The sequence below is a fragment of the Astatotilapia calliptera genome, chromosome 13 (genome assembly GCF_964374335.1).
Source record: "Astatotilapia calliptera chromosome 13, fAstCal68.1, whole genome shotgun sequence".
Classification (NCBI taxonomy): Eukaryota; Metazoa; Chordata; class Actinopteri; order Cichliformes; family Cichlidae; genus Astatotilapia; species Astatotilapia calliptera.
In genome coordinates this window covers 27,787,211-27,802,444 of record NC_137434.1, presented here as the reverse complement: position 1 = coordinate 27,802,444, position 15,234 = coordinate 27,787,211, and the positions used below count along the sequence as shown (strand labels likewise).

Below are 15,234 nucleotides of genomic sequence, written 5' to 3'. Positions count from 1 at the left end.
TTAAGGAAGGGTTTTAACCATTTTAACTTTAAAACACCAATACCAGATGGCATCTGTCATTATGTCATTCAAGGTTATCAGGCAATCAAAAGAAATGTGCAGGATGGTCAGCAGAGTACAGCTGAGACACAAGGTCTGATGCAGTGTCCTGCTGACTAGGTGAGTGGATGAATAAATACAGAGCTGCTTGCTGTCTGGAACTCAAAGTCCCACAGGACTTTACCTCTGTTGTTGTCAGTCACCTGTGGTGGTGTCTCCCATAGTCACAAAGGCACAGATGTTCCTCACCACTTGGTTGTGCCTCTCAGTGCATGCGGTCTCAGTTTGCATCTTACAGTCTGGCAACATGTGTTTGATAGTCTGCAGGGCACACTTTGCACAGTTTGCAACTTGGGTCCTGTCATGTATGGTAGACTCATGCCTCTTTGGAAGCAGTACTTATGGCCTCTTCTTCTGCTGCCATGATCAGAATTTCTGTGCTGTGCTTTAAGCAGGCCTTTTCAAGCCACTTCTTGGCTTCAGGCATTTCCTCTATCAGTCAACAGCACATCACATGTAAAAGCTTGGTCTTCTATGGCAGTTCCTTTTCCTGTTCTGTATATATACATGAAACAAATATTCTCTGAACACAAAAGCTAAATATGAACCTCCTCACCATTCCTTGTTGAGCTGTGTTGAGTGTTGTAGAATTCATCTTGGTGTATCCACCTGCCTTTGGGAAAAACCTGATTGACTCACTCTCACCTATGACTAAAATCCATTTCAGATCCTAGCTTCCAAAATCTGTAACTGCAGCAATAACTACCACAGAGACACCAGTTCTATTTAGGAATGCGTCTACGTTATGTTATTAAAGTGAATGTAGTGTATTTATTTTCCTTTATTTATATTTCTTTTCATGAGATATTCTACTTTCTCAGTGTTCTCATCTTCTAGCCTGTGGTCTGTTTCCATATTCTAAATAAACACCCAGATACTTGGAGCGCTGATGTTTTTATTCAACTCGGTCTCTGAAGTACATATTTACCGATTTCACACAAATGATACGAGGCTACATGTATGTTCTTCACACATTAGCACAACACGGAAAACACTTACAACAACATGACAGTAGACATGCACAAAACAAGGCAGTGACAGGAGTCACCACTGGTGGCTTACTGTGCCGAACCACCACTGGCCTGAACACAAAGAGCCAACCAATCACAATGGGTGATTTCTCTGATTTGACAGGGTGTGGGGATGCGGAGAGGACAGTGAGAAAGAGGAGGAGGAAGAGAAGAAGTAAAGGAGAAAGGAGAAGGAGAGAGAGCTGAGGGGCTAATACCTAAAATAGTAAGACAAATCATAACACTGAGCACCTTAATAAACAATACATATGTTCAGTATTGACAATAAATATCAGAAATCTCATAAATAATATTTCTCAATATTTTTTTTTAATAACATATTTCCTTAAATCTCATGTAAGCTGCAAACTTTCCCATCAGACAGTTTCATTTACCTTTCTGGTGTGGACACACACTCTTTCTCACACACACACACTCACTCTTTCTCACACACACACACTCACTCTTTCTCACACACACACACTCTCTCTTTCTCACACACACACACACACTCACTCTTTCTCACACACACACACACTCACTCTTTCTCACACACACACTCACTCACTCTTTCTCACACACACACTCACTCTTTCACACACACACACTCACTCTTTCACACACACACACACACACACACACACACACACACACACGTTTTCTTTCCACTCTTACTTTTTAAGTACAATTCTGTCCAGTGTTACGAGAGCAATACTGCAGGACCGGGAGACACAGGGTGATCTTAAGGTGATTTAAAGGTGATGCTTAGCTCATTGGGGGGCAGGTCACATGCAGACTGATATGTACAACTGTAAACTCCTTCACCTCCCACCCTCTTTCATCTTTCTGCCTTTACTTTATTCTACTTTTGCACATCCATTAAGATACATGCCTGTCTCTTGTCCCATCATTTAATCCCCTCCACTCTCATCTTCCTTCTCTCTTCAATGGCCCCTTTCCCTATTCCCCCCCTTTGTTCTCTCCCCCTTCTAAGTGTGTCTATTTCAGGTCCCCAGCGTCCCCCTGGATGGTTTTCTTGATGCGTAGCAACATCGTGGTCAGCCACTGGTCCAGGCGAGACACAGAATCAAACTCCTTCACGGCCTCCGTGAACGCCTCGCTGTTCTGCTCCTCGTGGGCTTCTAGCAGTTTCTGTTGCACAGAGGAGTGGCGAATAGGCAAAAATGTTCATGGGAAAAAACACACAAATGGCACAATTAAGCTCTGATTAGTAGCAGCAGTGTTTTAATGATCATATTCTGTGGGCTTTCCTTTACATCATAATGTTCTTATGACTATTTACATTAAATACTATTGAAAGAAATCTACATGTTTGATTTCAGTGTCTAAACTTAACTAAAGGTGCAATATCTGAAGACATATCAACTGAAGTTGGGGTAAGGCTGGGCTGTACCTTTGTGTAATGCCAGTTTGAACCACAAGATGGTGCACTAAGTCAATGCAATTGTTATTTAATCACGTAAGTCAAAGATGGAGAGCTACAAAAATATACAACAAACATTTGAAAACATTTCAATGCATCCACTAATAAACAGCTCCTCACTTTCGGTGAAAAGTTTAGTCTAAACCTTTGCAGAGGTTAAAAACACAAATTACATTTAAATTTTCCAGGAATTTCTTTCATAAATCACTGCCTGCTTGTTGTAAAGAGTGTTTATATTATTTTTCATAAAATTATTGTTTCAGCGTAACAGATTTTATAAACCGTTAAAACCTTTAATAAAATATTTATGCAAACTTAGAAAGTTACGTTGAAAAAAACAAGAAAAGGTAATTTACCTTTAACAGTTTGAGCTCTCTGGAGTCTGAGAAGGCTGGAAACATCTCTTCATACTTCTCGATGGCCAACTGAAACACACAGGCGTTAGTGTTAACGGTACGTGTAAACTGATTTCTGCAATGAACAATTAAGCATGAAACCCGACCCACAAATACATCAGATTCAGTGTGCATGTGTCTGTGCGGACTCAGTGGCTGGCTATAGTTGTTGTTTGTTGTGTTACCTTGGCATTGAGCTCATCCACAATGAAATGACAGAGCGATGCCTTAAAGAAATACTCTTTTGCGTTGTACTTGAGTAGGGGATTGTCCATGGTGCTCATTGCAACCTAAAACACACATGGAGGCACAAACATTAACCGAAGTGGGCAAATGTCATAAACGACCAGTTTTTAAAACCCTCTCTTTAACTTGATACATTTTTACATTTTTGGTCACTTATAAACCAATAAATTTTGAAATGGGATGAAACATTATAAAAAAGGGTTCTTTTCAAATACAATAAAAACTTAACATTATTGCATTTATAAAAGCAAAATGGGTATAACAATCAGTTGTTACCTGCTCATAGATTTCAATCGCTTTCTGGTACTGTTCCAGCTGAGCGCTGTAGTGTCCGACCTTCAGAAGACATTTGTTAGCTGAGCTGAAAAGACACAAACAAGAAATTTTACTTTAACATCTGCTGTTTCTTTCATACTGAATCTTCCTACAGATGACTGACAGTTTTTTACCCACACACTGTATACAAAGCGTATTATCCAGCTGTAAAGACCATCAGGCTTGGCTGAGTGAGCATCACTCAATGACCACTTCATCATATTGTACGAGTGGCAGCTTTATCATGAAACACTCCACCAGTGTCAACAATATCACAGTCACATTTATACATGTATAGTTATACATTTTCCCCTACAAGGGCTAGAACCACTGCTTATATTTTAATTACAGATCAGGTTCTGTTTTTTCTCACTAATCAGACTAAAGAGTGATCCATCAAACTCCAAGAAACACAACTTTCCCCAAATCAAAAGAAATAAGAGAGTCCATAACACAAAAATACCAAATAAGCAATAAAATCAGCAACCCCACTTCCAGATTAACCCTCTGTGTAAACTCTTATGTTTTCCTTTGTCCTTTGTTCAGTTGTCTGTAATCATAATCTGGTTGGTTCCTTCCAAGTTTTCACAAAATGATATACTGTCACGGCTGCTGAGACGAGCCGTGTGGTATTGAAGGGAAAAAGGACCCAAAACGCAGGCAGTAGATGATAACGCTGGTGATGATTTATTTACACAGTGGTGAGAAGGCAAAACAGGCAAGAGGGAAGACAAAACTAAAGACCTGAACTGGGAAAGCTAAATGACAAACCTGAGAAGATACAAAAAGAGATGAGAGGCAGCGAGACGAGCAGGACACCGAGTAACAGGCAGGAAAACACACAGGGCTTAAATACACACACCAGTAATCAGGGGATGACAGACAGGAGGGCAACACAGCTGGGAGGAATCTGGGCTGATGGGACAGGGGAAACGTAAACTGATCACACTCACATACGACACGGACCTTCACAATAAAACAGGAAACTCAGACACATGGAACCAGACAAGACATTGAACTAAACAGACAGATTCACAAACAGATGGGGTGACACCATAGACAGACAGATATAGACGCAGACACAGAGGCAGACCAAATATAACACAGAACCTAAACAATCAGCATCTAGAAAATGATAACAAACTAAAAGCGCTGGGTCACCGACCCAGGACCATGACATATACTAGTCTCATAAGTATGCTGATGAATATGGGGTAAATTTAGTAGTTGAACACAATAGGTCTGCAAAAAAATGTATAAAGATAGCATTAACATCCACAGTTAGTTTAAGAGAGAGCACCTCCAGGAGACAACAAACAGGGGTAGAGAAGACAGAAACTGTCATGGTCCCCGTGTCTCCCTGGCTGGCTCTGTGTTAGGCAACATGTTTTTTTGTTGTTTTATGCGCTCTGTCTTTCGCTCTCTCTCCTCTATCTGCGGTGAGCTCATCACAGGCTCCTGCCTCTGGCCCACGCACCTGTCTCCAATCACAACACCTGCTGCTCATCTCCTGCAATCCTACGCACTATTTAAGATTGTCACTGGGTTGTTGAGTATTCTATGTTAGTCTGGCTGGCAATTTCTGATCTGAACCTGTGTATTTATCTTAGTCTGTTTCTAACCGAGTCCTTTGTGTGAATAGATCTTCCTGGACCCGTCCCTGTAAACCCAAGGGACCTGAGAGCGTTTGAGTGGCAAAGTGCTTAGAAGCGCGAGTGCCTACAGAAGAGAGTGGAGTGGAATTCCGAACAGTGTGGCGTGTGTGTGGATCTCTCCCTTTCCCACGGACCCTGGAGCCCTGGTCCCCGCGCCCCCCCAACCCCTGCAAGTTGTACATATTTGCAGTTGGTGTTTACTGTAAATAAAATCACTGCTTTGCAAAGGATTCCTGGTCTGCGCCTGAGTCCATTTGAGTAACCTGAAAAAAATGGTCTTTCTACTTTTAGTAATAGAAATAATTGTTTATTAGAACAGTTTTTTTTATTAATATTCTAATTTATCAACCTGCAAATGGTAATGTGTTGTTTTTAACCCATTATTATGTCAAAAATTCCAGTAATTGTGATCTACCAAGTCAGAAGATTTGTGTAATCCCACACAGAGACTTTCTGCTGTTTCTGTGTACTCCCTCGATCATTTACTGTGATCACATCAGCTTTAAATCACATCTTGATTTTACTTAAAACAAAAAAAATATTTTGTGCATTGTTTAGTTTCTCAAATATGTTTAAAATTGACTTGAGTTCATGAAAAATGTGTCTAAGATTGAAAGATGTGAGACAAATCTCTAGTGGCCATTTTCAATGCTGAGTCACAGCTCAGCAACATCCAATAATCGTAAATGTTTTGCTCTTATATCTGTTTTTTAAATTGCCCCACTGCTTGATTGCAAAAATAATAAACAAACCTGACTCTATAAATAAATGTCGGTTTTAGCATTATGTATGTACTATATAGTTATTTAGCTTTTAGCTAAACAGCTCATTTACCTGTTAGATTCTTCTCCCTTGTAGTAGTCTGCTGCCTGCTCGTAGTGGGCAATGGCCTGAAAACACACACACAGACGAGGACATTCAGAGCGTCGCACATAGATCCAAAATCTTTTCATCCCAAAGAAAGGGAGGAAGTCCTTTTACTCCCCACTTTACCTTCTCAATGTCCACCAGCTCTGACTCATAAATCTCTGCTATAGTGATGTGATGTTTGGCTGCAATGGTAAACCGACCCTGTAGTCAGCACACACACACACATAGATAGAAGAGGCAGTACAGGACATTAATCAAAGGAAAGACTGAGATCATTGTCAGAGAGTGAGATTTAATGGCTGGCAGAGGTCTTACCATGTCAGTGTAGATGTCAATGGCCTGATTTAAACAGTTGATAGCCTCTGGAAAGAGACAGATGAGAGGGTAAGGAGGGCTTTTATAAATACAAAGAAAATGGAAAGTGTGCTGAAGCCCCGAAGTCAAATTAATAATCTCCAATTTCAGTTTCCTCCCTATGTGACTGTTAACCTGATAACCCGCTGTATTTTATTAAGCTCATCACCAGGAAGCAGGAAGTCTGTCACAACACAACCCAGATATTAATTTTCCTAGAGCAAACCAGGGACCCATTTTAATCTTCCAACAATCCCACCCCTGGGCCCGAACCAGTCGGAGAAATGCAGTGATGCAGAGGCTTCCCCTTTCACCGTGTAGCTTTACACTTTTTTGTAGTTGTTCTGAGGAAACTGAGGAAGTGTAAACACAGCACATTTATTTAGCACATCTGTGGAGTCAGCTTTAACCTCTTTAATATCTCAGTTAAAACTGTTGCAATTTGATAAAACTGTTACTGCATTTTGGGGGGAATGGGAAGCAGCAACCACCAGAAACAGGATTTTCCTGCTTTGAACATCTTACATAGAGGCAAAGAAATGAACCAGTGCTGTCAAATAGTAACTGTTTAACCAGTTTTTACATGTATTTTTCTTTACCTAAACACAGCAAACACTATTCTTTTGGTTAAATTGTCAAGACATTTTATGCATCCTGCCTCATTGAGCTCCATTGTAGAGCCCTTTCAGCTACAGTGTTCAGAGGCTCCTGTTTTTCCTGTTTCTTTAAATTCTTTAAAATCTTCTTTTTACTACTTTAAAAAGTGTTGAATGAATGTTTTTATGGAGCCAGGCTGGTTTAAATGGACCCTGTGCTATGTTTAAACAGCAGAATTTGCTGCCCAATGTTCAGAGAAGCTTTAAACATGTAAACCCACAAACAAGTAAGAAAAAATGGATAAAGAAGGACAGTAAACAGTTAGGGCAGCTCAGCTAATCCAATCTTAATCTAATTACCATTATGGCTTCCACTGATTATAAAAACAAGCATATCTTGTTGTAATGTCACTGCAATGTCTTTCCATTACAATGATGCACTTTCAACCTTCTCTAAAACTCCAAACTCACTCCTCTGACGGGATGTGGAAAGTTTTTTCTGCATGGGCCACAACAACAGAGCACCGGCATTCATATAATGCTTTTCTAATCTAATCAAATGTTGGTTTCCAGCACAAACGCTACGAAGACTGATTACCACATATTCTACAACCAGCTTAAGAAAATCAGCATAATGAACGTAGATTAAAGTTCTGACACACCCATATTCAGTCCCGTCTGCCTAAGCCTGCTTCTACTGGAACTTTCTTCCATCTAAAAGGGAGTTTTTCCTCCCCACTGTCACCAAGTGTTTGCTCATAGGGGGTCATGTGATTGTTAGGGTTTTCTCTGTATTACTGTAGGGCAGGGCTGCCCAATCCCAGTCCTCGAGAGCCTCCAACACAGCTGAATCAAATGGTTTGATTACCTCTTCAGCATGCCATCATGTTTGGCAAAGGCCTGATAACAAGCCATTCATTTGATTCGGGTGTGTGGGAACAAGGATGCATCTAAAAGCTGCAGGACGGTAGCTCTTGAGGACCGGGATTGGGCACCCCTACTGTAGGGTCTTTACCTCACAAACATAAAGCACCTTGAGGCACATTTGGATACTTCTCATTAAACATTTTACTTATGTTGCACTTTGTGAATAAAGGGTGAAGAAATCCAAGAAAATTGACAAATTTGGGTATAATTGTGGCTAGAGGGGGACAGTTTAGATGGTCAGTTTAATTCTAGTGCCTTTTCTGTTGCTCCTCCCTTCTCCACTTGTTAAAGCGACAGGTTTGAAGTACAGAAATCTGAATAAAGCCAGATCAGGAGGTAAATGATAAGAGTCCTTGAACAAAAAAAACAACAACACACCGATTTTATCTCCGGGCTGACATAAATGGATGGTTTTATCTCCTGAACGTCAACAGCACCTATTAAAATTGGATCTCACTCGGCTCATCTCAGAGGAGTGAGTTTGGTCTGATTAAAATCAAGGCAATTATCTGCGTATCAACCAAGCAGCTTCTAGCCAAACATCGGTGCACCACAATGTTGTTCTTACATAACAAAAGTCATGTTTTATGTCAGCAGACCTTTCCGACACAGCCCCAAACAGACCTGTGTCTCCTCTCAGCAACCAACCATCGTCCTGTTATTAGGCAAATGTGTAAATCTGTGGTGCAACACTTAAAGGAGACATAATGCACGGCCTAAATGTAAGTTTGTAGTGGTCACTCAGCCAGATGTGTGTGTCTGTGTGACAGAAGCACTCACCCTGTGGGTCGGCCTTCTTGTAGGCGTTTCCTGCATCGACGAAGCTGGTGGCAGAATCCAGTTTGTTCTGAAGCTGCATGTGGAGCCGAGCGGCCTGACAGAACGCGTTCCCAGCAGCTAAAAACACACACACACACACACACACACACACACACACACACACACACACACACACACACACACACACACACACACACACAGTGTCACATCTTGAATGAGAAAAACTTCATCCAGGTTTCATTTTTTTACTCCTGCTGCATTACACGACCATGCTCACGACTGACTGTGTGGACGGACACACATCAGGCTGCATCAAAACACACATCCAAACAGCTAAATTCTGCACAGCGTGAGCTATTATTGGCACATCTGGCATATGTAGAGCACAGGGTGGCTCCTGCAGACAAAATCTCACTGATCAGTCCATGTTTAAAGATCTCATTGCTGTATGTGGTAACATGATGTTTTCTACAGGCTGTTGAATCATTCATACGTTACTAAAATGCAGAGGGTAAAAGCATTCAGATACATGTGCGTGTCTGCATGTGGGTGTTTGTGTGGGAGTTTATCTTTTTTTTGTAAAGCATTTTTTTTTTACTGTCTAATGAATGTGACGCATGCACTTGTGTGTAGATAGTGTGTTTGTGTGTGTGTAGATAAGTGTGTGTCACCCACCACTCCAGTTCTTTGCCATCTTAAACATATTGGCTGCTCTGGCGTACATTTCGCAGGCGTCCTCCACCTTATGGTTCCCCCTAAAACACACAACAAGGATGCACATAAAAAGCAAAGTCAAACAAAATGTATAATTTCTTTTGTCTGTTTTCATCAACCTCATTTTTGAACCTGACATAAATGTTATTTTTTAATGTAAATTTACTTCAACACTACAAGTTATTACTACAGCTCTTCCAGTTTAAGGACATACGTGCTGAGAGGACAGAAACCCCTCCAGCTGACACACTCTCAAGTCTCAAATCAAATCCTTTTTCTCTTGCATATTGTATTGCTGTGCACACAGATACTTGCTGCACAACTCAAACTTTATTTTTCGTTCCTGTTCGATAACCGTGCTCATCTGTGCATCATATTTCTTTCTGGTTTACTACATGAAGCCTGAACTAGATCACAAAGTATTTACGTCACACTCCACAGGACAGAGGACTGGTTTGCATCTAGAAAAAAAGGAGGACAATAAACCAAGCAACCATAAAAACGAGAGAGGCAGGCTGCTAATTTGCTGATTAGATATGGATAAAAGATGCGTATTTCTCTTGCAATGAGAAATGTAATCTGTTAAATGTGATTTAAATAAGGACCATTTCCTCAATTTTGCAAACATTTTTATCTTAAAAAACAACTCAATGATTTATTTTCTGTAAAAAAATGCAAAAACAAATGTGGAAAACAGTGTTAGGGAGCAAAAATGAAAGCGATATCGCACGGTGTTCTTTGCGTGCAAACCACAACAAACAGACAAAGTTAAAACCCAACAAGGATCCTTCTCAAGCTCAATGATAAATAAAAACTGTAGATTTTGTTCAGCATTTGACATTTCGTGGCTTTGCTACTTCCCTCAATATTTATACAAGAGTCTTGAAGAAAATCTTTCACAAAAGATTTCAAATAAAAGGCAAGTAGCTCTAAATCATGAAAAAAAAGAAGGGGCTTTGTTCAGCAACAACATCTGCACCTTTCTGTAGGAAAATAAATGCGGCTTTTAAATTATACATCAACACTAATTAGATGTATGATATGATATGGCATCACAAATCTACAACCTACCTCTGGTCACAAAACAGCCACAGCTTAACTCGTCTCATCTTTCAACGCAGGGGAGAAACTCATCAAATAATCATGGTATAGCTTATTGAGTGACCTAGCTCTCAGTTTTAGCACACCAAATAAGTAGCTCTGTGTCAAGTCCTCAGTTTTTTGTCAGCAATGTAATTTTTGACATTTTGTCACTGTACAATACCAAAATGAATTTGAAATGAAGCAATCTGTATGTGTCTGAAGTGTTAGTGCATTAACTATCTAGAAATTGCTCAAATTTTTATATGGTTTCTTCATTTTAATGACTCAAAAACTATTAGGTTCAAAAAGGACTGATGGGTTTAACTGTTACTACATGACAAATCAAACTCAATCAGAGACACTATTCGAGAGGTACATGACACTCAAAGTATCCTGAAGCAGAAACTATGGGAAACTTTTTTAAAAGTAAAGATGGTGCCAGAAAAAAACACACATTTTAAAACCTTATTTTGGGAGAGATGAGAAAACTTTGATCTCTGACATGCAGTTTTTAATGTCCTAGTGGTCAATAAAATGAAAGTTAATTAGGATAATTCTTCAAAATATTTGCCAGAAAAAGTGTTTTTATGCATTATCAGGATGATTTGCTTTTAGAAGAGCTTTGTCTCAGTTTATAGTCCAATGAGGTGTGGACACAACTGTTGTAGAGTTAGAAGGAAAATTATTAACACTGTGTCACAATCACTATCTATCTATCTATCTATCTATCTATCTATCTATCTATCTATCTATCTATCTATCTATCTATCTATCTATCTATCTATCTATCTATCTATCTATCTATCTATCTATCTATCTATCTATCTATCTATCTATCTATTCTTTTATAAATATGCATATATAAACAAAGATTTAGGACCTATAATATAACTGTATTTTCTGATACTGTATGCCAGACTTGGTACTCTGGTATTAACCATAAAAGACTATATGGGATTTAGTGTCTGATCGTGGCTACTCCTCCTTATTCTTTCATGGTTATTTAATAATAACCAGTTCTGCTTTGTTGGACAGCCCACTTATTGTTCTGTGTGATCTATTTTATTGGCTTCTAGGTTCATATTACTTGCTTAATCTTATGTTTGATTTTAGTTAATTAGATGTTCCTTAAAAAATGGCTGATCATAAATCATAAAATCCTAAAACCCCATGTTATATCTCTAAATATGCAAGCTGTCAGTTGAATGGACCAAAAATTGAAATATTCAGAGTAGTCCATTAGTTGAAAAAACAAAAAAACCCAAACAAATAAAATTATTATCCGTCTCCGTTGTGTAGTAAGAAAGGTTTTTCATTGATCCTGTTCAAAACAACTCAGATGATTTCTCTTTTAAGTTAGTTATATTAAGTTATATTAGCCAGCATTATTTTTCTTTTCTTATTTCTTAAATAACGATAAATTCCTAAAAATCACTTGAAAATACACTTTATGTATAACTTTATAAAACCGACATGACTCTAACAGATACTCAGGACATGCAGATTAATTGATTTTAGAATCTAAACCTTAAAGATAATTAGGGTAAATGCACATGTTCACAGTGTTTCCTTATACCAACCTCAAACATATCTGTTTGAGTTGAAGCTGGCTGCAATCATCTGACCCAAATTTATCAGATTCAGATAGTAAACAGTCAGATTTGGAGAGACTAATCTCAGAGGCCATCGGGTCAGTTTGAATTTGGAGAGGCCTGCTTTGCACAGAATACATGTTTTTCTATTTTTTTTTCTTTATTACACAAAGAGCCCTCAGTTAATAAGTTGCCTCAAGCAAACCGGCTGTTTGTTATCAATGGTTACATCATATCAAAAATGATGGCTAAACATCCGCCCCTCCCACACGCGTGAAATAAGCTAACTCACTCCCATTCCCACACACACACACACACACACACACACACACACACACACACACACACACACACACACACACACAGAGCAAATAAAAAACCAAAAAGAAAACCATCCCCCGCAAACACCGCATCACCACCGGCCTGCCTGCGCTACTCTCCCCGCCTCCCTGCATCTTTGCCTCGGTCTCACGCTTCATCCAAACTCGCTCACCTCCAGCATCCTCAGCATCAGCACCATCCAGAGATGTGCCACATTTACATTTGCCAAGATGCACAATCTGCGGTGCCAGCCAGTGTTTCTGGCATGAAGCCGACTCCATGATTCGTTTATAAACGTTTAAAAAAGGACACAATGTCATAGTGAAAGTTAGGCGCACCCGGTGGGATTTACAAGGAATAAATTAAAGGGTGATGATAAAATACAAAAGCGTGCAATGCAGGCTCATGTGCCGCTCGCTTCTGAGCGTCAGGCGCGTTATTTGTATATCACAGGCTTAATATAGACATAATAAAGCGGCCTGTCCGTGGAGAAGATGGGCCCTGTGTGCAGAGAGCCCCCTCCCCTCCCCACCACCACCACGACGAGCTGGTAAACAGAGGCAGAGAATCAGAGCATCCTTTACCCGAACATCCCTCCGAGGAAGGATCCGGACGCTTTGACCTTCTTGTCGGCTTCAGCCATCAGCTGCATGGCCTCCTTCTCTTTCCCGGAGTTGTCCATGACGAGCTGGGTGTCTGCCGCTGGAGGAGGGACGGGAGGAAAACAGGCCGATGTTCCGCAGTGGATGGAGAAGAGGAGAGCTGAGCAGAGGAGAGGAGAGAGGAGAGAGAGACGTCTCTGCTGGTTGCTGAGAGGCTGCAGCTCTTCTTCGACGTCGAGAGTGGAGCGTTAGTTGTGAGTCAATGGCACCATCTGCTGGAAGGAAGCGGAAGTGCAACTAACTGGCGCAAGGTTGAAACTAAACTAAAAACTAAAAAGTTAGGAGAAGTGTGGGTTGACCCCTAGTAATCTAATGGTGCCCAACACCTTTGATGAGCATGAATAGCACCTGTTGAGCAATTAATTATTAGAGTTAATCAAGTAATTACTGAAGGTGTTTATCTGCCTCTAACCTGTTATTTCTTTATGCCAGCATTGTACTTTGTACTCCATACTGTTTTATTTGAAAACTTTACTCTTTATTTTGTGGACTTTAAAACATAAACCTTCTTATACTGCCACTTCATTGGAAAACTGCTCATCAATGCAAATATCTAATTATCCAGTAAATGGCAGAACCTTGGTGTATTTAGATTTGAAAGATTGTAAAGACAACCTGCCGGTGACCTTCAAAGTGAAAATCAGAATAGTGTTAGTTTAGAGACTGATGATTTGCTGGGATTTTCCTGCACAACTACCTCAGGTTTGTAGAGAGTGGTACAAAAAGACAAAATATCCAGCGAGCTTTGCGTGAAAAGGTCTTGTTCATGCCAGCGCAGATTAGCCAGACTGCTTGGAGCTGAAGGCAACAGTAACTCAAATAAACACAACTGAGTTATGTAGAACAGCACCACTCAGTGCACAACATGTTGGACCTTGAAGCAGAAGAATCAGCAGAAAACCACACGGTGTGCTACGTTCCTCAGCTAAGAATACAAACGGAGGATACAGTTACTGCTTATCAAAACTGGAAAAGACAAGATTGTAAAACTGATTCTGATGCAACATTCAGATAGTCACAATGTGGTATAAACAACATTATTCAGGCCGGCGGTAGTGTCATGGTGTGGGGATATTTTCTTGGCACTCGTTGGACACCTTAGTATCAATTTAGCATCATGTAAGCTTCGCAGCTGACTTGACTACTGTTGCTGACCATGTCCATCCTTTTGTGACCAGAGTACCCATCTTCTGATGGCTGCTTCCTACAGGGAAATGTGTCATATCATCTTATACTGTTTTCTTGAACGTGACAATGAGTTAACTGTGCTCAGATGGCCTCCACAGTTACCAGATTTCAATGATAGAGCACTTCTGGGATCTGGTAGAGCAGGAGTGTCTCATCATGAATGTGCAGCTGACAAATCTCCAGCAAGTATGTCATGCCATCCTGTTAACATGGACCAAAAATATCTGAAGTATGCTCGCAGAACCTTTTTTAATCTGCGACATGAAGAATTAAGGCAGTTCTTAAGGCAAAAAGGGGTCCAACACAGTATTAGCAAGATGTACACAATAAAATGGCCATATACTATACTTTATCACTACTGACAAAGCTTAAGCTAAATAATAAATTCATATCGAGCTGTGAGATTAAAAAATTCAGCAATTATGATCCAATAATAAAATATGTTCACAAATGTTCCATTCTGCATATTGAGTATTTCAACTTAAATACTTTAAGGATGATTTTAGGATACAACTGTTGCTCGATTGCTACAGGGAGATTATGACTTTTACTTAAGACAGTAATGTAAAATAAAACAAGTTAAGGGCACCAGTTAAGAGACTATTGTAAATATTTGTGTTCGGTATAGCATTTCAAAAGTTGCAAATTTGGTTAACTGATAAATTTGGCGATAAATGTCTTATTACAGATCTCACAAAATTCAGTGCAACAACAAATATAAAGACACAAACAGCAACAACAACAAAAAAAAGATTTGAATTCTGGTCTGAGTTTAAATTTTATCATTACACCTGCGTTATTGTTCTTGCTCACTAGAGGGCAGCAGAGTCATGCAGAAAACATCTGTCAGAAAATCATTTTATACGGTTAAAAAACAACGCAAATGACATCAGGGCAAATGAAAACATACAAGAGGAAAGTTCTATTGACAAATATGTTGCGTATATTAAGGAAACATAATTAAAAATATTTTCGGAATATAT

At 39.7% G+C, this 15,234-nt stretch overlaps 1 protein-coding gene across 1 annotated transcript; it reads right to left on the bottom strand.

The window, feature by feature from the left end:
* Nucleotides 1-977: 977 nt before the first annotated feature.
* napba (N-ethylmaleimide-sensitive factor attachment protein, beta a) lies at nucleotides 978-13,231 on the bottom strand. Its single transcript, XM_026190851.2, has 10 exons — nucleotides 12,986-13,231; nucleotides 9,367-9,446; nucleotides 8,692-8,808; nucleotides 6,350-6,396; nucleotides 6,158-6,235; nucleotides 5,999-6,054; nucleotides 3,471-3,555; nucleotides 3,134-3,238; nucleotides 2,910-2,978; nucleotides 978-2,261 (listed from the first exon to the last, which is right to left on the bottom strand). Exons 1-10 carry the CDS (start codon nucleotides 13,081-13,083, stop codon nucleotides 2,109-2,111), a joined length of 888 nt encoding a protein of 295 aa, XP_026046636.1. The 5' UTR covers nucleotides 13,084-13,231; the 3' UTR covers nucleotides 978-2,108.
* Between the last annotated feature and the right edge of the window lie 2,003 nt (nucleotides 13,232-15,234).

Bases quoted from the DNA above. Each gene is read 5' to 3' on its own strand.
- napba (XM_026190851.2), bottom strand. From the start codon at position 13,083: ATGGACAACTCCGGGAAAGAGAAGGAGGCCATGCAGCTGATGGCTGAA. The intron at 9,447-12,985 runs GTAAAGGATGCT...TGTGTGTTTTAG, and splicing joins TTCCTCGGAGGGATGTTCGG to GGGGAACCATAAGGTGGAGG. The intron at 8,809-9,366 runs GTGGGTGACACA...GTGTGTTTTTAG, and splicing joins GATGGCAAAGAACTGGAGTG to CTGCTGGGAACGCGTTCTGT.